The sequence below is a fragment of the Platalea leucorodia genome (genome assembly GCF_965183815.1).
Source record: "Platalea leucorodia genome assembly, chromosome: 22".
NCBI lineage: Eukaryota > Metazoa > Chordata > Aves > Pelecaniformes > Threskiornithidae > Platalea > Platalea leucorodia.
This window is the reverse complement of record NC_138844.1, coordinates 7105083-7127761: the sequence shown is the minus strand read 5'-3', so window position 1 is coordinate 7127761 and position 22679 is coordinate 7105083. Positions and strand designations below refer to the sequence as shown.

At 58.4% G+C, this 22679-nt stretch overlaps 1 protein-coding gene across 1 annotated transcript; it reads right to left on the bottom strand.

The window, feature by feature from the left end:
• Positions 1–1061: 1061 nt before the first annotated feature.
• RND2 (Rho family GTPase 2) lies at positions 1062–21502 on the bottom strand. The gene is made up of 6 exons (XM_082331985.1): positions 21369–21502; positions 21189–21276; positions 7139–7248; positions 3232–3366; positions 1860–2367; positions 1062–1430 (listed from the first exon to the last, which is right to left on the bottom strand). Exons 1-5 carry the CDS (start codon positions 21468–21470, stop codon positions 2119–2121), a joined length of 684 nt encoding a protein of 227 aa, XP_082188111.1. The 5' UTR covers positions 21471–21502; the 3' UTR covers positions 1062–1430; positions 1860–2118.
• Between the last annotated feature and the right edge of the window lie 1177 nt (positions 21503–22679).

The window sequence follows — 22679 nt, the reverse complement described above, 5'->3', positions numbered from 1 at the left end:
TGCCTCAGCCATCACCCCTCCTGCTTATCTCCACCCTGGTTAAACAGCCCCGACGCCTGCAGTGCCTCTGCAGGCTTTGCGGGTTTCTTGCAGGTCCCCAGACCTCTCTGTGCTGGAGCTGGAGGGGAACAGGCACCCAGCTGACGTCCTAGCGAGGCTTACGTGGAAAGAAGGAAGACACGGTGATTATGTTACACGAGGATGACGAGAACAAATGCACACAGGTTAACAGGACTTGGTAGCGACACCTGTGATTGCTGCTGTTCGAGCAGGGACAGGGGTTTGTTCACGAATGTTTGCAAAGGCTCTGGGGACCCTGCAGAGTAAGGGAAAAGCATCGTGATGCTGAAGGCTCTTCTTGGCATAGCGCCTTGCTCACTGCTTTCCTCCCAGACTGCAGGTGGGCATCTTCAGGACCTCGCACCCTGCACTCAGCACAACAGCATTCAGTCATTGCTTGAGCTTTTCTTGCGCTGGTAACTCAGCTGCTCCAGTTCCCCAAATAACCTCCATGACGCAGCTGAAGCCTAAGACCTGGGTGGGAGAGTCGACACAAAATATCGTCAAAAGCTGTCGTCGCTTGCAGCTACTGACATCGCGAGGGCGGGGGCAGCTCGTGTCAGCTCGGGCTGGTGGATCGGGCATAGACAGCCTGCAAATGCTCCCCAGCGTTTAAGGCTTCAGGATGGAGGGGGAGGTTATTGAAGGCAGGTGTTTCAGCTCCAAAACGACTACATGCAGCTAAGTCCTCTGCGTTTTTCACTCAAGTGTATGTGTGAGTGTATTTCAAGAGCTAGAGAGACACATTAGGACACAAATGGAAGCTAGGCAGCAAGACATTTTGAGAGGATGCCCCGTTTGACTATTAAAAACGAACAGAGTCAAGCACTATGCATTTTCCAACGATGTTTATTTGTTTTCTGTAGCCCACTGACACAGCTGGATCTGGCAATGGAGCAGATTCTTTTTTCCTTAAAGTGTCTATGTGACATTAAGTCAAGGCTAACACTGTAGTCAAAGGCATTTAGAGGGCAGCAGCAGAAGCAATGAGAGGCGTCGGGAGGAGGCTGTACAGCAGGGCAAGAGGGGCCGGGAGCACCTTCCCTCCCACCGCCACAGCGGAGACAGGGTGCAGAAACGCATATGATCTTTTTGGTTATCTGTACCAGACAAACACAGCACCATGCAACACAATCTGCAGCTGGAAATGGGTGGAGAGCAGGATATGGACAGTTACTGCAGTCTGCTTTTTCGGAAGCCGTGTGCTGCGGAAGCGCAGCTGCCCGTGGCGGGGAGCGGTCCGATGAGTAACCAGGCTGTCAGCAGCTGGGACGCAAGCTCCCCAGTGGCATTTGCTTGCTGAAGGGAACCACAACTCTCGGGATGCATCTACTGGGACAGACCTCTCCCTTGGAGCCAGATCCACTCTGCTGCAATTCAAATGGAGTTCAAGTATCTAAAATACCGTGTAAAGAGTCACCTATCTATTTTCTTTGCAGGAGGTGGACTACCGTGCTGTCTCGTCAGGCTAAGGTTCCTTCCCAGGGTGCCTTCCCTCCCAGCTCCAGCCCAGACCTGCACCTTCCGTGGCGGCTTGCTGGCCAGCCTAGCTGAAGGCAGCACCACCTCAAACATCATTTCTCTTCTAAAGGAAGATCGGAAGAATACCTTCTCCTGATCGCGCTCTGCTGCTAGCCGTTCCGCCCGCCTCCCACCCTCCGGCCCCGTCCCACGCTGCCCACCGCCCCTCGCTGTGCGTGCTGTACAGCCGCACGCAGGCGCAGAGCCTGGGCCGTGGGTCCAGGAGGGTGGCACACACAGGATCACTCCCTTTTACTTTGTTTCACCCAGTCACAGACCTTCCAGCACCTGAACACTCCTCCGCCAAGTGGTTCCTTCACCCCAAGCAATCCGCGCAGCAGCAGCCAACCCAGAAGTCTCCACGGTGGGGGGCGACGCGTGCACCCCAGTTTGCAGCTGGGACCTGTGCTCAGCCCTAGAGACTGAGAGAAAGGCTCTGGAAAGGCGGGCTGGCTCCTGCAGCCAGCACCATGCCCTTGTCTCAGCCAGTTACTGTACAAAATGGACAACACACACGCATTATTTACAGCCTGTTTTTCACATGATGGAGCAGCTCTTGGCTCGGTCTTTCCTGATCTCTGTGTCATTCAGTAAGTCCGTCCTGCCAGGCATCTGTGATGCCCGCTTCAGTCCCCGTTTGGAGTTGCTGCGCTTCAAGTTCTTGTGCACCCTGTTGACCGAGGCAAGCGTGGTCACGTGAAACACATCCCGTACGCTGTTCTCCGAGACCTTGGAGGAGCACTCTGCATAGGCCACTGCCCCAATCTGCCGTGCCAGCGCACTGCCCTGCGGTCCAGAGAGAGTGGGAGGAAGAGGGAAGACGGTTAAGACAGCAGCACTCCGCAAGGAGCATCCTTCTGCATCACCGGCAGCCCTGGCTGTGCCGGCAGCCCTATCAGAGCACCGCGGCACAGCCGGGAGCGGCTCTCTCACAACGTTTACCCATCGCCTCTGTAAATAAAGTGCAAGCGCCTGTGAGAGCACCAGACGTGCGGGTGGCCTCCCAAGCAGCCGGTGCTACCGGGCGCTGGACCCTGAACGACTTGCGCTTTCTCTCCAAGGTGGTGTCACCCCTGCAGCTGAGGGCCTGGACAACCCCCCTCACCGGGACAGTCATCTGGGACCTGCTCTGCACAACAGGGAGCCAGGCACAGAGCAGCCCGGAGCGCGGCCGCCGCCACACTGCACCACTGGGTCTCCGGGCCAGCCTGGAGACACTGCTGGGCCCACCGGTGGCCACAGCGTCCCAGCAGCAGACCCTCAGACCCCCCACTGCGGCTTGCCCCCCACCCTGGCAGGGTTGTCCGACAGAGAACCCGAGCAGCAGAGTCGATCGGAGCAGAAAAAGCTGCACTGAATTAGGAGATGCAGAAGCAGACATCTACACCACCTCTGAGGAAAGACTTCTCAGCTACTAACCAGGAGGCTGGACAGCAGAGCATCAGAAATAAGTCAAGGTCTGCCAGAGCTGGGGAAGAGTGCTGTGAGCACGAGCAGCTCAAAGTCCATGAGCCGAGATCAAACCAGCTTCAGGCCAAGACCTGGGCACAGTGGGTCATTTGCTGCTGAGCCTCCTCCTACTCGTGGGTCCTGCGGAGAAGTCCCCACCTCACCTCCCCGAGCCCGGTGGGGACGGCTGCTGAAACGCACCTGCTCGTGCGTCACAGGGATGAGGCGCTGCTTGGAGAGCTCCCGGAGCGTGTTCAAGTCTGTCCGCATGTCCAGCTTGCAGCCGACCAGCACAATCTTCGCGTTGGGGCAGAACTCCTGAGTTTCCCCTTGCCACTGCAGAGGAGACAAGAGGGAGAAGGTGCTCAGGGGCTGCTGGTGTACGAGACACTTCAAGAGGCCCAGCGGCACCTCCACGTCACGTTCATTTTGGCAGCAGGCAGCCTGCAAAAGGGTCAAGGTTGGAACAACCAAGGCAATCACAGGGTCTCAGCTCGTCGCTCCTAACCCCTTTCCAACGAGGCCAAGAGCCCCATCCAAAATCCCCCAGCCCTGGAGGGAAGGACAGGCCAGGAGAGCCGTGCCATCAGCTCCTACCAGACAGCATCATCCAGCCGAACGCCTCCATCCCTCACCGCCACGGCAGAGCCCACGAGTCCGGTCCATAGCTTCTCCTGCGCCCACCAGCAAACGGCACTTCCCTCCGGCACAGAGGAACGGCGGCTGCGGCAGCCCGGGGTCCCGGCACCTCCTGACCATCAGCACACGCTGCCAAGCCGCCCTGGCCTGGCTCGTCTCTGCACAGGACCTGGAACTGGACCAGTCAGGGTACCAAGACTGCTACTGGTAGCCACTGCAGTGCCGCTTTTAGGTCTCCTGCCTCGGACCTGCGGTGCCCGGTGCCAGCACTGCGGCTGGTTTTGGCCCCACTGCAGCCTGCGTGCCCAGATTTCAGGAAGAGGGGAAGGGGCACGGGCACCGGCGGGCACCATGGCCGGCGGGGGCTCTCAGTGAGGACGCAGGCTGGGAGCGGCTCCGGAGACTGTGCTGAGGATGGGGAACACGGGGACAGGCAGCTTTCCGTGTTCTGCGTATAACATGAGGCTCTAACGGGATCGGGTTTGGAAAGCAGGCTCCAGAGGCCAAGACCGTGCGCTCTGCTGTGTATGGCTTTTCCGAACGGGGGTCACAGCACACTCATTATTTGTTTATTATTGGGAGCCACATGTTAAAGACATTACGACACTCAGCTACAGCCAGGGAAATAAAGAATTGAAGCAATGGAAGGAGAAGGCCAGGGCAAACGTCCACTTCCTTCGCACCAACGGTCCCTTTCAGAACTCCAAAAACGAATGTCCAATGTGCAGCTAAGTGTCCGCAGCAGGGAATAAAACCACCGCCTGTGACCTCCCCCAGGGGAGACCTGTGCAGCCCATCAGCGTGTCAACACCCTGGCTACTTATCTAGTGTTTCCGAGTAGAAGGCAGATGATAAACAGAGATTACCCCCAGCTAAAGATGTCACTCGGAATTAGCAATTTCCTGCTACGCTAACTGATGGTTAAGCATATACCCTAGGCAATTAGAAGGGGAAATAAAACGAAGCCCACAACCCAGTGTCCATACCCTGGTGGGGAAAGGAAGTGCCAAGAATGACCCAAGCTTCATTCAACCAACATCAGACCACAGCAACTGCAAAATAAGGAAGAATCTTATTTTTCCACCAGGAGATGGGCTCCGGTATCTTCAGCATGAAGCACCTTCCCTGCTGCCATGGACATTTGTCCACCAGGACTCAGGCGCGTCCCCAGCCCGGGCAGCACGCTGGGCTGCACAGCTTCTGGGAGATTCCTGGTGTCACAGCCACACAGCCTCAAGGGCTAACACACCCGCAAGGGGAGGCGGATGCAGCTCTTTTGGAGCTGGAATTCAGGCACCCTAATTTACCTGAAGGATGAAACTCCTCGAAGGGATTGAGCTGTAGGGTCTGCTCCCACCAGGCGGAGGTCACGGCTGTCTGTAATGCCATAGGGCTCCCCGGTCTATGGAGAGAGGTGCGACCCTCTGCGCACACGACTGGCACCTTAGGGACCCTACGATTTGCTGCGCTATCAGGGCTTGTCAGAATGAAGGCAGCACCCCACAGAAAACCTGCTTTGTACGAAACGAAGAGCTGCTTGTTTGCATTCTCCTCCTTCCCTTCAACTGTACATGCTATACAGGCAGCCCAGGCATCGGAAGGGCAGCAATAATGAAGATTTCCTCTGCTGAATTAGCATTTTTGCCTGAGGCTTGAATAGTGAGTGTTATTTTCCTTATACACCTGATAGCAAAAGCTAAAGCCCCTTTCAGCTTCATGGTGTCTTAGGAATTTTCCTCACTTCCATAGGCTGCAAGCCTGCACCAAAGGAAACAAGGCATCTACTCAGAGGCACTTAAGAAATCCCCTGTGATTTAGGGTTTATTTTAAGTCACCGTATCTAAAAGACGTTGCCTAACAGTACTCAAAGCATCTGTGAGGCTGCACAGGGAAGACCTTGCACTGAGCACTGCGGACTCACATGAAGAGCATGCAGAGAGACATAAATAAATCCCAACCCCAGCCAATAATTGGGTTTGCATCTCATTAAGGTGTAAGCGATTTGCTTGCATTATGATTCTGCTGACTCCCAAGCTGAGCAGTGAATTCTTTCGGTCCACCTGAAACACGCCTCCCTCCACTCAGCACACTTGGTGCCCGGGACCTGCTTTGGAAACGAACACCAAGCCACTGCCCAAGCTATCCAAAGGGCCTTCGTCCCCTCACCAGGACACCTCTGAGACACAGACCCACTTCTCAGCGCTCCCAGCAGCACATGCCGCAGCACGACATTTGGCAAAATGCGGAGAGGCCAAGAGGGCAGTCAGTACAACGCGCCTCGTTCGGACAGTGGCCAGTCCAGCCCCGGTCGCCTGGGGCTCGCTGGGGAGAACAGCTACAGGAATGGCTATTCTGTAGTGCTTTTCATGCCTCGGTGTCTCAGAGAGCTTCACAAACGAGATGCCAGCCAGGAGACTGCAGCCACCAGCGAGCGCTCTGCAGCTTTGCTGCGCGGCGGTGGGAGCTCACTGAAACCACAGCTCCCTGAATTTCATGGAAGGAAGCAGGGTACAGCCAGGACCACGGGATGCGAGTGGCCAGGCGGCCATTGACCCTCTCCCCTGAGCAGCACCCTGCGTTGCTGGACTTCAAGCCATCTCGGAGGAAAGCCTGGCATGGGAACCTCTCCCGGGGTGCCACCTACTCCCCCAGAGCGCGGCAGGCAGGGACCTACTGGGAGGCCAGCCAGCGGTGCTCCACAGCGGATCCCCAGCCCTGCGGGGCTCTCCGGGACCTGCCAGACCTGCCAGCCGAAATATCTGCTCGGCTGCAAGGTGCTAACCTGCAGGTAGAAAACGCTCGGCTGCTGGGGCAGAGCACGGTCAGTCAGCTCTGCCAGGGCAGACGGTGCTCAGGGCCCTGCGCGCTCTCCAGTCCAGTGGCACTGCGCCATCTCATGTTATTCATTCACGGGCTTGAAATTCAGTGCCACAGCTCATTATTCTTGTTGTCAAGCTATAGGGAACTGATTGCTGTCTTTCTTACTGTGCAGATGCTGAACTGAGGGGACAGCCAAAAAACTGAGCTCTCTGCTTGCATGGAAACAGGCACCAGGGGCCACTTCTCAACTGCTGCAAGCAATTCACAGCACACTCGCTGGTGGTTACGCTAACGAGAGATGCACAACGCTTTCCAAGGTCTTAATGAAAAACAGAACAAAGGCCCTACATTTCTCTCTGTCCCCACATTTGTATGTGTGCATATGCACAGACCCCCCCTCATGCTTCAGGCTACCATGAGCTATGCCATTCACCGGGCTCCTTTCAAATGGAAATATCTTGCTTTCTGCACAGACCACGTAGGGATCGCAGCGGCCGACCATCTTCATCTGAGCACGCATACTCCAGCCCAGGCTTGGCCATGGGGCCAGAGTTTTTAGCCCCGACGACAGCCTGAGGGAGCCCAGGGCGGCTCCACGTGCTGCTGCAGAGGACCCATCTCGCCAGCCGGAGGGCACGCGGGCACTCACCTTCTTGAGCACGCTGTCCAGGGTCTCTGGGCGGCTGATGTCAAAGCAGATGAGCACCGCATCCGAGTCCGGGTAGGCCAAGGGACGGACGTTATCGTAATACGCTGAGCCTGCAGAGAGGAGCGGGAGGAGAGTGGTGAGCAGAAAGTGTCACCCCACTGCTTGTTACCTACCGGGCAGGCTAGGATCCCCAGCCTCTCTGCCAGGCAAAGAGATCTTTAATTACAGTAAGAACAGGAGACATCATTGCCACATGATGCAGACTGCTCTGCTGGAGATAACAGATGTTGACCCAAGCTTTTGACCAGTGACCAGACACCATTAGGTTCAGCAGAGTTTGGTTTGCAGAGGATTTGGTCCCTTCGTTCAGGCGTGGAAGTCAGAGGTTTTGTCCTTGTGCTCTTACATTTATCCCTTTGCAGAGTGGAAATAAATGCAAGTTTTGCATCCCTCTCCCTCCCTAGTAAGCGTCTGGCAAGCAAGAGGCGGTGGAGCTGTGCTGCCAGGGCATGCTGGCTCGCTGCAGACCAGGCAGCTCCGAAGGGCTGTGATACCACGGAGCAGCACATGCCTCCCTCCGCCACCTGCGTCCATATCCTATCACTTGTCATGCAACTGCGGTACCGCTAACGGTGGAAAGGTGTGACTGAGAGAAGACAGGGAATGCTGCTGCTATTTTTTATCCTCTCTTGCTATCTTTATACAGGAGATCTGGCTCACATAGACTGTGAGAATTTAAGACAGGTAAAAAAAGAATTGCCTTTTGCTCTGGATTCGTGCTGGAAAAAGTCAGACAGATTCTTTTTGGTGCATAAAAGATGTGACAGGATTTGGTGAACAAGCTATAAATTGGAGGGGATGATTCTGTATTCTGCAGGATTTCTCAGCGAGCAGGCAGAGAGCCCAGCCTGAATCCCGCACAGCTCCCGCAGCGCACACGCGTGCGCAGACGTGCACGCACACCTTCGACGCAAGTTTCAGGCATTGAAGTCATTGTCCCGCAACGGGTTTATCTGAAGAGCATTCTGTGTGCGATTGTAGATGCCTCAGTAAACAGTAATGGAGCAATCAGCTCACTGCTACTTAAAAACACTATTTCAGTTTTATATTTGGCTTTACAATGGCTTAAACTTCCTGGAGGGATGAGAAGCAGATGTTTATTTATGAAAAGGAGAAGCAGAGACACCAGAGTCCTTGTTGAATCTGCCTCCTCCGAAAGACGGCTCGCCCACCCCGAGGCCGAGGAAACCGGACGCGCTTCCTGCCCGGGCCCTTGGGACCCCCGCGCCCGGCACTTTCCCACCCTGGGAGGAGGCTGGAGCACCCAGCCCGGGTGTCAGGTGGCTCCCTGATGAAGTTCAGCACCTGATGAATTATGGATGATGGTGGCTTATGTTTCCGGGAGGATGGGAATCTGCCTGGGATAAGCATGAGAGGAGAATGGGCTGATTCTCCGCAGGGGCTCCGACCCTGGCTCTCGTCTGCACGGGGGCTCACAACTGCTGCACGGCCTGGAGGGGGGTACAGCCCCTCCAGCACAGCTCTGCACACCGGGGGCTTTGCAAACACCCCAGATCCCTCTGCAAGATCACCCAGGAGAGCCATGACCGCTCCGTCCTCTGCCCAGAGCCCACACGGGCAGGCGGAGGGCTGCGATGTGTTGTCTTCCCAAACCCTGCCCAGCTCCAGAGACCGGCCACCCACTCTCCCCTCGACACCAGCTCACAGCAAGATACCAACGGCAGCCGCTGCTGGGACCTCCGCAGCGCAGAGCGCAGGGCACGCTCCAACCAGCGCAGCCCCAGCTGTGCCCCACCGCTCTCGGGGAGCCTGGGGCAGGCACCCAGGGACTCGGTGTGCATTTGGATTCGCAGCAAAATTGGCCACGGGTGCCTCCAGCTCTTCCAGCCAGCCCCGCTGCTGCCAGCCCGCAGGAGCAAAGGCACCTGCACCCCCTGCTCTCATCAGGGAGAAGCCACAGCCCGGGTCTCTGTCCCTGCAAAGTCACCGGGAAGAGAAGCAGTTGGGATCCAGTATAGAAGAAACAGACCCTGATCTCTGCAGAGCCCGGCCCTCCTCCTAGAGGGAAAGCCACGTTCCCTGCATGGAAAGGAGCCGGTCCCTGCAGTGCCCTGGCCCGCGCTGGGGACAGGGGACGCAGGCTGGTGGCCAGTGAGCCAGGGCGACCCTGCGTCCCAGGCGCGGAGATTTCTGACCCCGCTTCAGGCTCAAGCTGCTTCCGTTCGTGCCCGGCAGAGCTGGCAGCAGCGAACCGCTCCCTCCACGCTCCCGCAGCACAGCAAGGTGACCCAGCTCCCACCGAGGACGAGGCCGCTTTCGAAGGCAGCGCCAAGCCCAGCAGTGCCGAGCTCCCCTTTGGACTGAGTCTTCAGTCTGGCGCCTGGTGCGGGTTTACCTGGTGGGATGCGAGATCCAGCACCGACCTGCATGCTTGGATCTGCCGGGTCCCTTATCGGAGCCATGCCCTCTCCCCCATGCACATAAGGGCATCTGCCTCCAGACAGGGCCCCCAGCGCACGCTGGAGGAAAGCGTTCCCACACACGTCCTCTCCCTGCAGCCCTCAGCTTTACAGAAACGCTGCAGATAAATCTGCCCCCTCCCAGCCCAGGAATGCTCCTTTTGTAGAGGTGGTTTTGGCTCCATCCAGCACAGACATTGCCACAGCAAACTGTATCATAGCAACCTGCTGCTCTCCTCCGCAGCCAGCCAGCTCCTCGCGGAGAGCCCGCACGGCTATCCCGGTTATCCCGCAGAACCGCCACCGTCCCCACCCCGGTGCCAGCAACAGTGCTCTCACCACCCGGGACTACAGGAGGAAAGGCCAGAGGAGGTGAGGGAAGGGATGCACCAGGTCAAGAGCCTCATTTCCTTAACGAGATCAAAATTGCCGTCATATTCATCAACTTTCTGCTCCAGCTCCAAAGCGCAGGAGCCGCCCCGGCACCTTGGCTGGCAGCTCAGCTCCCCAGCGGTCCGGCAGCGGGCGGCAGCCAGCGCTCCGGCCTCGGCCCAGGAGCCTCTGCCCACCCCAGGAGACGGAGGGAGACGGACGGTCAGCGCTGCCCCGCGGGGCGGGAGAGCTGCTGTGCGCCAGACTCGGGTAACCTCCAGCTTTCCTTGGAGATGCCTCTGCGGAATCAGGCAATTCTGTGTGGGGGATTATTCTTCTAGTTTTTGCATCTATTATTTTTTCATTGAGTACAACAATTAAAAAAAAAAAAAAGCAAAACACAAAAGCCTCCGTTCCCTCAACTCCAGGTCTTCAGTTTTATTGATTCTGAGCACTCGACACCTTTCAGATATTCCAGCAAGACACCTCAGAGACCCTCAGTCTGGCATTTCCGAACGCACACGCACCCGAGGCTTGTGTGTCTGCAGATCCAGCCCTCCTTTACCGCATGAGTCATTCTCCCACTTGGCACCCAGGTCTGCAAGAAACAGGACCCATGTGCATCTGTTCATGATTAAAGAGAGAAAATTGGAGCAAGCCAAAAACCAGCTTAAAAATAAAATCCATGCAGTTGTTGTCTGAAATTCAGGGGCGGATACAGCCATGAGTAGCTCCTCTTTCTTATCAGCTGGCAACCGCTCGAAATGCCTGGCACTGGGACTCAGAGACGCCGCTCTCGGGCAGGGGACTGAAATGTGCTGTTTCATCTATACCAACATAGCGTTAATCTTCATTTGTTCCTTATTAGCTGTTCTGAGAGATAATGAGCCTCCTCACACGGGCACCCTCCATCCAACAATAGCACAGTACAAACCAGGAAAGCAAATACGCATGCAGAGCCGTGATCTGCTCCGCGAGGGGCTCCCGCCACCCCGCCAGCCCTGGCCAGGAACAGAGACAAGCACTGCCAAGACCTACATTTTTCAGCATCGCACTCCTCTCGGAGGGCTCACTGCAAACTCTCCCCATAGAGCCGGCACCGCTGCGGCGCACGCTGTTTTCTGCAGGGACAGCCAAGAACATCCTTCACAGAATGAAGCAGAAATTCATCCCAGCTTTCTGGAGTGCTGCATCGACAAAGCCGACGAGCCCCGGGTTACCTCCCCGCACAGCGGTGCCAGGCGAGCAGCGGCCCTGAGAGACTGCAGAGGATGTTCTCTTTCCTAGACGAACCCCACCGCCAGTTCAGCCAAGCCCTTCTCCGGAGGACAAAGCTGTCAAAGCAGGACCAAGGTGCAGCTGTCTCAGCATCCTCTCCCCATGCACAGCACGAAGCCTGTACCGCGTCTCAGCCAGCATCAGACACCAGGGGACTAACCCCTCCGCTGCCAGGGTCCCCGTCACCCCTCACCGAGCTTCCCCAGCCGGTGGCCCTCCAGCGCTTCCCAAGACGGGGGCTCAAACCCTTCGGAGCTGCTGGGTACCAGCACACTTGCTCAGCGCTTCCTGAGGTTAAGCAGGGCTTTCTGGAGCTGAATTCACAGCTCCAAGTGGCCTTTTGTGGCAAAGAAATTTATCTGAGTGACTGCTTACTAGCGGCAAAGGCCCTGCGCGCAGAGCGCGGCTCCGAGCCCCCTCTCGCCTCCCCAGGCCGGGCAGGGATTCCCCGCGCAGCTGCAGCAGAGGCCGGGCGTGGGAGCAGGACGCTCGCCTTCGGTCACCCCACGCTTTCCCCACATGAATGCTCCAGACCTGGTGAAAATTACGTGGGGTGCCAGTGGACGGAACGGCTTTCCCGATCAGTCATCCCTCTGCCAGGGCAGATGATGATGAAGGTGTTAATAATAATAATATATTTTATTTTTATCACACCTTTAAGACTGAAAACGAAACCTCCGTACAGTTCACAGACGTGCTGGGCAGGGAACAACGCACCCAGCTGCTCCTGGATCGGACTGCAGCCGTGCAGAACGCTGCCGCTGGGGAAGGGGGCTGCAATGGCCCGGGCAGCTTCTGGCGGTGCCAGCCGGGTGCCCCCCACCCTGCCCCTCACCCAGCTCCACCCCAGAGGCTGGGGTAAGGCTTGGAAGGGGCTCTCCGGGCGCAGGCAGCCATTTGCATGAGAAAGGCACAGTCCCATGTCACAGCCCGGCTATTGTCTCCTCCCAGGGCCGCCGAAGGGAAAGCACAAAAATGCTGGATTGCAAACCTGGCGTGAATGAAAGGCCCAGCCAGCCGGGCACGGGGGCCAGGCCAGTCCCCATGGTGAGCCCGCAAAAATCCAGGCTGGTTTTCCGAGACGCCCAGGACGCTCCAGAGCTGCCGTTTCCTCTGCAGATGCAACACGAGGGCACGGAGTCCCCCTGCGATATTTCCCACTGCTAGAAAAGGGGAAATCAGCCCAGAGAAACAATGGCGGAGTTTACAGCAGAGGGTGAAGAGGAATTCAGCCTCAGGGAACGCTGGAGAGCGGCATTTAAACAGCCCCAAAGGTCATGCCCAATGCCTTTATCCTACTGGGGACAGACTATGAAAGAAATTTTTCTTCTCTGGTCCTTTTACTCAACTTAGCTCAACCATACAGCGGCCCAGCCAGCACCTGTGGGAACGGGCAGGTCACGGACCCGGCACAGGAGCTCCCCGAGCGAGCACACCACGGGCTCAGATCTCCATTGGTGAGGATGAAGCCGCCGTGCTGCCATGTCACTCGTGTTCGCTGCCAGCCGCCGTGCCCACGGCCACCGCCGCCTCCTGCGTGGCCCGCGACACGGCTCCGCAGCAGCCGCCCGGGGGCTTCCGCAGGTGCACCCTGCTTGCCCGATCCCCCACGACATCTCCTCCTGCAAGGCGCCCCGTTGGAGCCAGGAGCGGGGCCTCCCAGAGCCCAGGACCGGGCTTCTCCACAACGAAGGGTTTCTCAGAGACGACCTCTCACTTGGGAGGAACCACAACCACGCTGCGGACATGGGTCCCTGCCTTCAAGATTTGAGTTGCCTTTACAAAGGCAGAAGGCAGTGTTTGAAGAGCAATAGCTCAGTGTGCCTGGCATACAACAGACCAGACTATGCAAATGCCCTTCTCCTTCCCGGGATCATTAGTGCTGATGGGCTTTCTAAACAGCAGACCAGGGAATTAGCCACTGCAGCCTCCCAGGCTGCAATAGCTGCACATCAGGGAGAAACGATCTGAACCATCACAAGTTCAGAGACCGACTTCATCCGCTCAGTGTGAAATCAGACCCTCGCTCCTGAAAGAAAATCAGAGATTTTTTTTTGTTTGAAGATTGATAAACTGCAGCAATATTCCTGAGCACCCCGCAGGTCCCTGCTCAGCTGGGGCTCCGAGACAGCTTAAGGATCCCTGACCCTGCCTGGCTGATTACTGTCTGGAAGGGCAGGATAATGCAGATCCCACTGATACAAAAAACATGTTTCTGACACTAATATAGTGCTCGTTAGAGTCCAGCCCAGACAAGTGACAAGTGGCAGAGACAGGAATTAAAGCACTGGTGACAGACTCCGAGACACCAGACATGATGGGCTCTGGCAGTACCGCGGTCCGAAGCCCAGACCCAGCAACTCTGGGGTCACGGTTCCGAAAGAAGCAGCAATTAGTGACTAGAGACTGAAGTGAGCGGCACTAAGGGCAAAGCAGACCGGGCAAAATAGAGTCAAACAGAGCCGCCATCGTGCCAAGTTCCACTCTGCAGCGAAGACTTGGCTGTCCGCATGCGAAATGCCAGGCTAAACACGCGCTGCTACCCCTGCCAGCGCCGCGCTGCCCCGCGCTGCTCCGGGTTCCCTGCCTCTGCCACAGCAGCGACACAGGCAGGCAGAGCCGGCTGCGGTTTCTCTCTGAGCGGCCATCTCCACCACCGGCCAAGGGGCAGCGCTTTTACCAGCACATCCCCTGCACCTCCTCACGGAAAACCCTCCGACGGCAGGCTCTGCCACAACAGGAGATCCCGCCACCCCTACAGGCAAGGCCTCAGAAAGGTTTTCCCCAAGTGAAGGTCACAATTTGTTCTTCAGAAGTTAGGGCATGCCAGAGCCCCAGGATGGGGAGGGCTCCAGCTCTCTGACCCTGACAGGCAGCAAGGTCAGGGTCAGAGACTTGTCTTGAAATGACACAAAGCCCTGCCTGCCAGAGAGAAAGTGGGCAGAACAAGGAGAGACAAGGCATCCCGCCAAAGCTGCAGGGAGGCAGAAAGCAGCAGAGGGAACTGCCGGCCACTGCTGCAACTGCCCCTCGCCCAGCCCTCCGAGGGGCACCGACCGTGGCACGGCCATCGGGCCCGGGACTCTTACCAGCTTCTCTCATGGCTGGACCATGACGTTTCTCTTGCTTGTGCAACATCACTGCAAACCCTGAAGTGCAGGAAAGGAGGAAACGGTTCCAAGACATGGAAAAAGCAATCGTCTGGAAAGTGCGTGACTGAAACAACAGCTAATCAGCTCGGACAATTAACCTCTGCTCCTAATTCTTATGATGCACATACAAAAATGAGTAAATTACTAAACAGCCCAGCTGGCGTACCTTCAGGACGGACATGATCAGGATGAAGGGAATGGTATTCGCACGGGCTGAGGTGGCATTTCTGGCCCCTCTCCAGATCTCGTTACTGGAAACCTGTCACTCGGGAGGAGGCTGTTCTGCTGGATTTACCGGCAGAGGAATCCCCAGCCCAGGCAGGCACGGGGTGCTTCTGCCTTACATATGCAGCTCCCAGAGGTTCAGGGGAGCTTGCTCAGATGCAAACCTCACTCTGTCAAGTGGGAGGCAGCTCGGGAAGCTCCCTGTAGAAGTCCCTGCTGGCGTGGCTGGGGGAGCATCACTGAGTGCCTGGGGTGGGAGGGCCGGGGCCGCAGAGCCAGCCCGAGCAGCTCACCCAGGCTTCTCACAAGCACGCTGGAAATCACGCTTGTGGCAGCTGACAGGGGAGACAAATGGGAGCAGAAGTCCCTTCCTGGCACTCTTGCCATGTCACAAGGGCAGCTGGCATTGCCACAACCTGCCTGTCATCTTTCTGTGGGGTACAACAAGGACTAGGAGTGGCAACAGATTCCCACAGCACAGCCAGCGCACGCTCTGGCTTTGGGGAAACACGTCCAAGGGCTGAACGAACACAATTATCTTTATGCAATGTTGCACATTTCAGGTTTGCCGTGCTAAGCAGCAGATCCCTCCCTGGCTGCTCGGCTACCAGATAAGGTTTCTCCCCACAGGGAAGGCTGGCCCTGTACACTTGTGAAGTTTAATCGAGTGGAGATTTTATCTTCAGAATCTGGGGCAAAAGGAAAGCTGCATCCGTGTCCTCACCGCAGGCACGGGGCCCGGGGCGCACGCCAACCGGCTCCTTCAGAGCTCTCCCTCCCACAAAGCCTCCTGCCGTCCCCCATCGGCCGTCCCAAAGCACACCAGCACTCTTCGCGGGGAGAGGGGCATCCTTGGCACCACGCTGGGTGAGGGCTATTAGGGAGGCAAGCCATCACAGGCAGAGGACGGGGTGTGACTGCCCTGCTCCAGGGAGTTTCTGTAGGTCTGTTTATGTGACTGCCTCGATAAGGAGCTTCCACTTGCCCTAAACACACGTTAAATCAGCATTAAAGCAGCATCGGGAGGTGCCACGGGTGCCACAGAGCAGCCAGACTGACGGAAGAGATGGGGAGAGCAGAGTAGTGCTGTCCTTGCCCACAGGAGAGAGCAGATCACCTCCGCGCTGTGGGAAGGGGGTCTGCACCGCAGCCGGGCACAAGCCCACCCCACAGAAAGCCCGTCCTTGCCTAGGAGGTCTCAGCAGTCAGCAGGGGCGGCTGGCTGTCGCTAATGGCACCGTTCCTGCTCAGCACCGCCCGTGACTCCCAGGACACCCCACAGCCCCGCAGAGGCTGAGCCTCCCGGATCCGTAGGGCAGAAGGGACGGGTGCTCCCACCGGGCATGCTGCCCTTGCTGCAGGGAGGCGCAGGAGAAGCAACCTCCATCCCTGAGCGACACAGCATCCCCACAGCATGCCCAGCCCAGCGAGACGATCCTCCCGGGGACTGTCATGTCACGTCATGTCATGTCATGTCAGGTCCACCCTCCACCCACTCCAGCACAAGCATTTCTGCTGCTGTTTCTGCTGCAACTCTTTCAACTTCTGTCAGACTGGTTACTGACCTGCCTGAGAATGTGACCCAGCTGCACATATTTTTAGGCTTAACTACGTATTTGTGCTGAGGCAGAATACAAGTATGCTGGTTTCAGGCTCCCAGCCTCAACAGGGAGCATGGGAGGAGCTATTTTGGTACGGAAAGGGCAGCTCCACATTTTTTCTCTGCCTCGGAGTGCAAGTGGCATTGAACTCTTCCCAAGACAGACTTGCTCTTGCACTTTGGAAGAGGCAGCCATGGCAATCCCAGAGCCACACGCTGGGAATCCAGGCACAGACAGCCTCAGCATCCATGGAGATGCCATCGCTAAACTCGGCCCCTTTCAGCTCTCTAATCTCATCAACATTCCTCGGTAGTTCCCCTGAAGAAGGATCTGCTATCGCAGCCTGTAGGTTCCCACACAGGCCGTACCAAGGCAGACTGTTTGCTGAGTACAGGCAAAGAGGGAGGCGGAGGGGGATTTGCAACTCACAGTGTTATTCTTGTCTTGAAAGCACATCTGCTTAAGATACAGAAGCCCCGGCGAAGGACTGGCAGCCGTGCAACTTCCCTGTTGTGAGCTGCAGCACAGAGGGGGGCAAAGTGGCACTGCTGAACCCGCGGGCACCGATGTCTGCAGTGCCGGAGGCTGTGGCAGGCGCTGCAGCTCTCAGCAGCAGTGCGTCCCGCTGGTCCGCGCAGGACACACAATTCCTCTCCAGCAGCTTCCCAAGATGGCGATGATCGTGTGCAAGGCACAATGCCAGGCCTGGGCCTCCCCCTGAGCCACTGGCACAGACGCCCCTACCAGAAACGGGCAGCTCTACCCTGCACTGGGATCTGCATCAGCAAAAGATGCGCCAAGCAGATAAATGGCCTCAGGTCACCTCACTGCTCTGCCTGCCTGCACTTTGAGGCCACAGATGCAGAAGGCAGGCAGAGCCTCCCAGCATAAAGAACCAAAAGCAAAGAACCGAGCCCAGGCTGCCATGCACAGAGTAGCTTCCTCCCCATTACTACTGGAAACAAAACAAAACCCCCACCTAGGTAGAGGGCAAAGCCTCAGACCTGCCAGCACTGAGGCATGGGGCAGCAGCGTTGCCCGAGCCCGTCTCTCCCTCTGCGGGTACCCAGCCCCAGGGAAGGGGCTCTGTGGGGCCGCCGGTGCGGCCGGCGGCGGACGGGAGGAGCAGGGGTGTTGGGCCAGTCCGCAGTCATGGGCAGCGGGTCCGCGGGCAATGCCTGAGCCACCGCGGGAATGCGCCGAGAGCCGTCCCTGGGAAGGAGGTCAGCCAGCGCCGGACGCTCTCGCCGCTGGAGACCTGCTGAGGACGCAGCGGCTCCGCTCCAGGCGCGAGGCCTCCCAGAACGAGGCAGATGCACGGATGCTCCCTGATCCCACAGGGAACACAGCCATCCCATCGCTGAGGAAAACCTACCTGCCCGGCGCATACCTAGTGGTAATTGCGCTCCCTTTCACACCTCTGAAGCACGGAAACGAAACTCGCCTACTCTTTGCAAAGCATCGCTAGTGATCACAAAACCATCCGCCCTTCCTCCCCCTGGCCGCGAGGAAGAAAGCTCTTGCTGACGGCTCTGGGGCACGGCACTGCGGGGCCGGGAGGCGCCCAGCCCTTGGGAACAGCCCTCCCAAGCCACCAGGCATCCCGTCCAACAGGAGCTTCCCCGCCACGAGATACCGGCGCCATGCAGAGGAGTGGTTTCTGTGCCGAGCGCATTCAGCCAGCGGGCAGCAAAGAAAGAATTTGCCAGAACGGGAGCACAAAGCACAGCAAAGCACCACAGCCTCCGCCAGGCTCGCGAGCAGAGATGCCAGGGCACGGCAGGTCCCCAGCGGACCCCTGCCCACCCTGCACGGCAGGCAGGCCCCGCACCCCCTCCCTCACACACAAAGATGTCAAACTGCTTTTTAAGGGAGGCTTCAGGCAATGGCATGCAGCGCAGGCTTTCAGGGGGACAGGAGGGATGGGACATCCCTGCTCTGCTGGAAAACGGCATCTGAAGCCATTTCACTCCCACCGCGTGCCCCGAGGTGGGACTAACTTAAGCGGAAACAAACACAAACTGCAACCAGCACCTGCAGATGATGGACAACGGGTCAAGCTCCAACGTGGTTCACTTTTCTCCCTGGTAGGTTCCTAGATCTCAGGCACTCCGGACGGGGCAGAGTCCTCGCATTTGCCCTGTCTGAGCAGCACGGATTTCATCCTCCTGAGGGATTCTGAGTGCTGGAAACTCGCCAGAGTCACCCTCCAGCCTCAGAAAAACTACTCAATGGACAAAGGGTTAAAAGACATTGAAAGGAAATCAGAGGTCCCAATACAATTTGGGAGCCATTCAGTTCTCCATCAGTTCTGCCCCCCCCGTGGCAATAGTTCTCTAACCAGATTTACTGCCTGCTGCTCATGTCACAGCCCGCGCTCGCCACTGAGCAGGAGGGGCAAACTCGGCCTGCGAGGCTGCATTTTCCAACGCACTCGTAGCAGCGGTCCTGCGAGCCCCAGGGAGCAGGCAACACCCCGGCTGCGCAGAGGTTCCCGACGGGACCTCGGAGCGGCCAGGTAGCCTGGGCCTCGGTCGCAGTAAAGGGAGTTTCCAGGCAGACGGCTCTTGCCCCAGCACCCGTTGCTGGATGATGCTCAGCTGACCCTGTGCAGCTTCCAGAGTCCCCGACCACTTTCACAACTAACGAGGGGGCAGGGGGGAATTAAAAAAAAAAAAAAAAATCAATAGTCAGCGCCTCTGTCCAGGTCTCTCTTCTGATTTCTGGAGGAGACCTTCGGTTCCGACGACTTACCTAAGAGACGGCGAGTGTTTCAAATATAAAGGGCGATCCTGACAGGAGGAGGGGAGCGGTCTCCCAGCACCCCCCTTCCCGCTCTTGCGGGGATGCAATTTATCATGAACAATGACCCCCTGCACGCAAGAGCAGAGAGGGCAGGGAAAGCGCACCCCAGCGCCTGCCATTCTGCACCAGGAGGGCAATTAGCCGCTCGGGCCCTTCAGCTCAGCTGCTTCAGTTCGCTATTGTGCAAAACTTCTTTTACCAAAGCTCCTGTTTACAAATGTCTCCGAAGGGCAGTGGAAATTCAACAGCAGCTTGCAGTCCACAGCTAAAAATATCGGTTTGATTACTAGGGAAAATTGCTTTGCAGGACTGTTTATTGAAGAGCTAGCTCCTGTGTATTTCAAATCAAAGCTGCAACAGAGGGGAATTTATCTGGAAAACTATCTAGCGAACTCTATCTACAACAAAGCTGTTAAAAAGGTCTTACATTTTTCATAAGGAGAAGGGAGAAAGAGTCGAAGTCCATTTCCTCTGGAGATAAACATTAGACAAACTTACATCTTTTGTTGAAAAGGGTAAAAATGAATGCGTGACAGCATCGGACGCAGGTATCAGATACATATACACAGCTTTAAAGACTTTTTATCATGTCCCTTTCTTTTAGCATTTGCAAGATCACAGCCAACCATTCTGGAGAATTCCTAAAAAGCAGACAATGCATCAAACGTGCTCCCGCACCCTCAAAAGGCAAAGTTTTTCACGTCAAATACAGCCACTCAGAGCAAAGCCGCTGGGTGCCTAACAAAGATACCCCACCCAGTCCCTTTTCGCAGGCTGCAGAAGCCCAGGGTTTGGAAACCCCCGTGGCCGTAGGGGTGCCCGAGCTGCGGGTGTACGCACCAGCGCGCCCCGGTGACACGCGGGGTCGGCCACCCTCGCTCCCGGCGCACCCCGATCCGGACTCACCCCGTCGGAGCAGCTCCAGGGAACCCTCTGCAGGGAAGGCCCCCGGGTCGACCAGGATGGCTTCGCCGTTACCAGTCCGAGGGACTTCACACAGGCACGTCAGCCCAGCACTGTCCGCCATGCAAGGACTTCCGCGTCGTAGCCACCATTCTGTGCTTCAAGCACAGCTCCCCGTCAAACGCCGAGAGCCAACGCTTCGCCCGGGGCTCCAGCACCAAGAGCTGCCCTAAGAGCCAGCATCCGTGCGGCTCCCATCACTGCACGCATCGTGTGGGCAAAGCAAAAGACCCCTTTATGTCTCAGGGAACAAAAAGCAGCGTCTCCTGGGTCAGGACGCTCCCGAGCAGCCTCAACAAGCACATTTTACACATTAGAGCTAGTCCGAGACTCAGTAAAGCATCTACTCAGGTAGAGCTGTGCTCATCCTACTGCTGGAATTTGATGGATGTAAAATTACAGCAAGGAATTTGAGTGTACAAGAGCAAAAAAGTCCTAGGTCACATTTTAATTTACTATTGCTCTTGGACACCGAGAGGACTTCATTTCTCATAAGGACTCCAGAAATTATGGGGGAAGAGCATCAGCAAGCCCGTGCTGTACGTACCCCAACAGAGCACAGCGTCCAGCCGCCCCGTGGGCGCACGACAGTCCAAAAAGGTTGTCAGAGGTAAATTAAGAGGTGCACATGAACTTTGCCAGATGCCAATATTTTCATTAGCTCTGCATCAAGCACCGCACTTGCAACTCACGCCTCCACAGAAAGACAGCGTGAAGTTTGGGAAGGGTCTCGGCGGGCTGGGACAGCCGTGCCTGCGGCTTCATGCAGAACCACAACTGAGGACACAAAGAGGCAAAGCCAAACCAAACCGAAAAAAAAAACCCCAACCAAAGCCCCGGGGCAGCCCGGGCGCCCTGCGGAGGGGCGAACGCCCGGCGCGCTCCTCCCCAAGGTGAGGTCTCGCTTCTCGGGCTGCGCCTCTGCCTCTGCCCGGTCCCTCCCGGCCGCGCCGCGCCCGCACCCCGCCGGGGCCGGGGCCGGAGCCGGGGCCGGGGCCGGGGCCGAGCCGCTCTAGCGCGACCGCAGCACCGGCGGCACCGGGGCGGCTGCGGGGAAAGAGAGCGTCCCGCTCTCGATGGCGATGGAGCCGCCCGGCCCCGGGGCTCCGGGAGGGGGGTCCCGGCCGGAGGGACGCGCCCGGCGCCGCCGCCCCCCGCGCAGCCCCCGGCCCACCTGAGGTGTCCCACATGTTGAGCTCGGTGCGCTGCTTGTCGATCTCGAAACTGGCCGTGTAATTCTCGAAGACGGTGGGCACGTAGCTCTGGAGGGGACGGAGGGGAGAGCAGAGGTGAGGGGAGCCGAGGGGAGGGGAGCCGAGCCCGGCCGCGCCCGCCCGCCCGCCCGCCGCCGCACCTCGGGGTAGCAGTCCTTGGCGAAGACGTGCAGCAGCGCCGTCTTGCCGCACTGCGTGTCCCCCACCACCACGATCTTGCAGCGCGCCAGGTGCCCCTCCATGGTGCGGGGCCCCGCCGCCCGCTCCGCCGCTTTACCGGGCCGGCCCCGGCCTGGCCGCGCCCCCGGCCCCGACGGCACCAACCAGGCGCGGAGCGGAGCCGGCGCTGGGCAGGGCCGCGCCGCCACGGCCGCCCCCGGCCGCGGCCCCGGGAGCCGCCCCCCGCCGGCCCCGCCGCCCCCTCGGGGCCTCCCCCCCGCCGGCCGCCGCGGCTTAGCGGGGCCCCGGCGGCGGGCGCGGCGCGGGGGCCGGAGCGGGGCCTCTCCCGGCACCGGCCGCGGCCCCCCCCCCCCCCGCCCCGGCCCGGCTCCCGCCGCCGCCCCGCCGGCCCTGCCCGGCGCCTCCCACCGCGGCACCGGCCCTGCAGCACGGCGCGGCCCGGGGCAGGGCCGGGCCGCAGCCCGGCGGGGCGGACGGCGGCGGCGGGCGCCGGTGCCTGCGGCGGAGGCGCCCCCTCCCCGCCGGGGCCCGCTCCCCCGGGGAGTTCGGCGGGAACGGGAGCGGCCGGCGGCGGAGCCGGCTCCCCGCGAGGTGCAGGGGCCCCGCGTCTGCGGCGCCCGCCACCGAGCCGTGTCGGGAGAGCGGGCTCGGCCCGGGCCCGGCTGCGCGGCCCGCGGCGCCCCGCGCGGCGGTCGCCGTTTCGTTCCTCCCCCGGAACGGACGGTGCAAGGCACAGGCAGGGGTTTTAATCAGCAGAATCACTGAAAAAGGAAAGGCTCCTTTACTGCTGATATTTTGCTGGCCGTATTGCAGAAAGACTTGCCGTAATGGCAAACTTTCATTTGTCAGAGACAAGCTGTCTGTCACAATAAAAACAGAGACAATGAAGACAAAGCAAGTCTGAAGAAGGGGAAATTAAAATGTTTTGGCAGTGAAACCGGATTTATTAATGGACTGAGGGGGCAGTTTGTTTTTGCTGAAATTGCAGTCATTTTTCATACATAAATATTGGTGCTGCGCATGAGGTAGGGCTGAGTAAGGAGCAGAGACGTGGGGCAAGGCATGCTGCCGGGCAGGTGCCCGGTGGTTCTGGGGGCTGCTTCGCTTTCGGCTGGACCTGCCGGCCTCGGGCAGCGTGCGCTTTGGGGAGCTGGCCGCCTGCGCCCTTTTCCATGGTCACGGCCACACGGGTCTCTGTCGGGACGCGCCCCTGGGGCAGGGGCCAAGGGCAGGCGGGGTGAAGGTGTGTTCTTAGCGCATCCAGCTGGTCA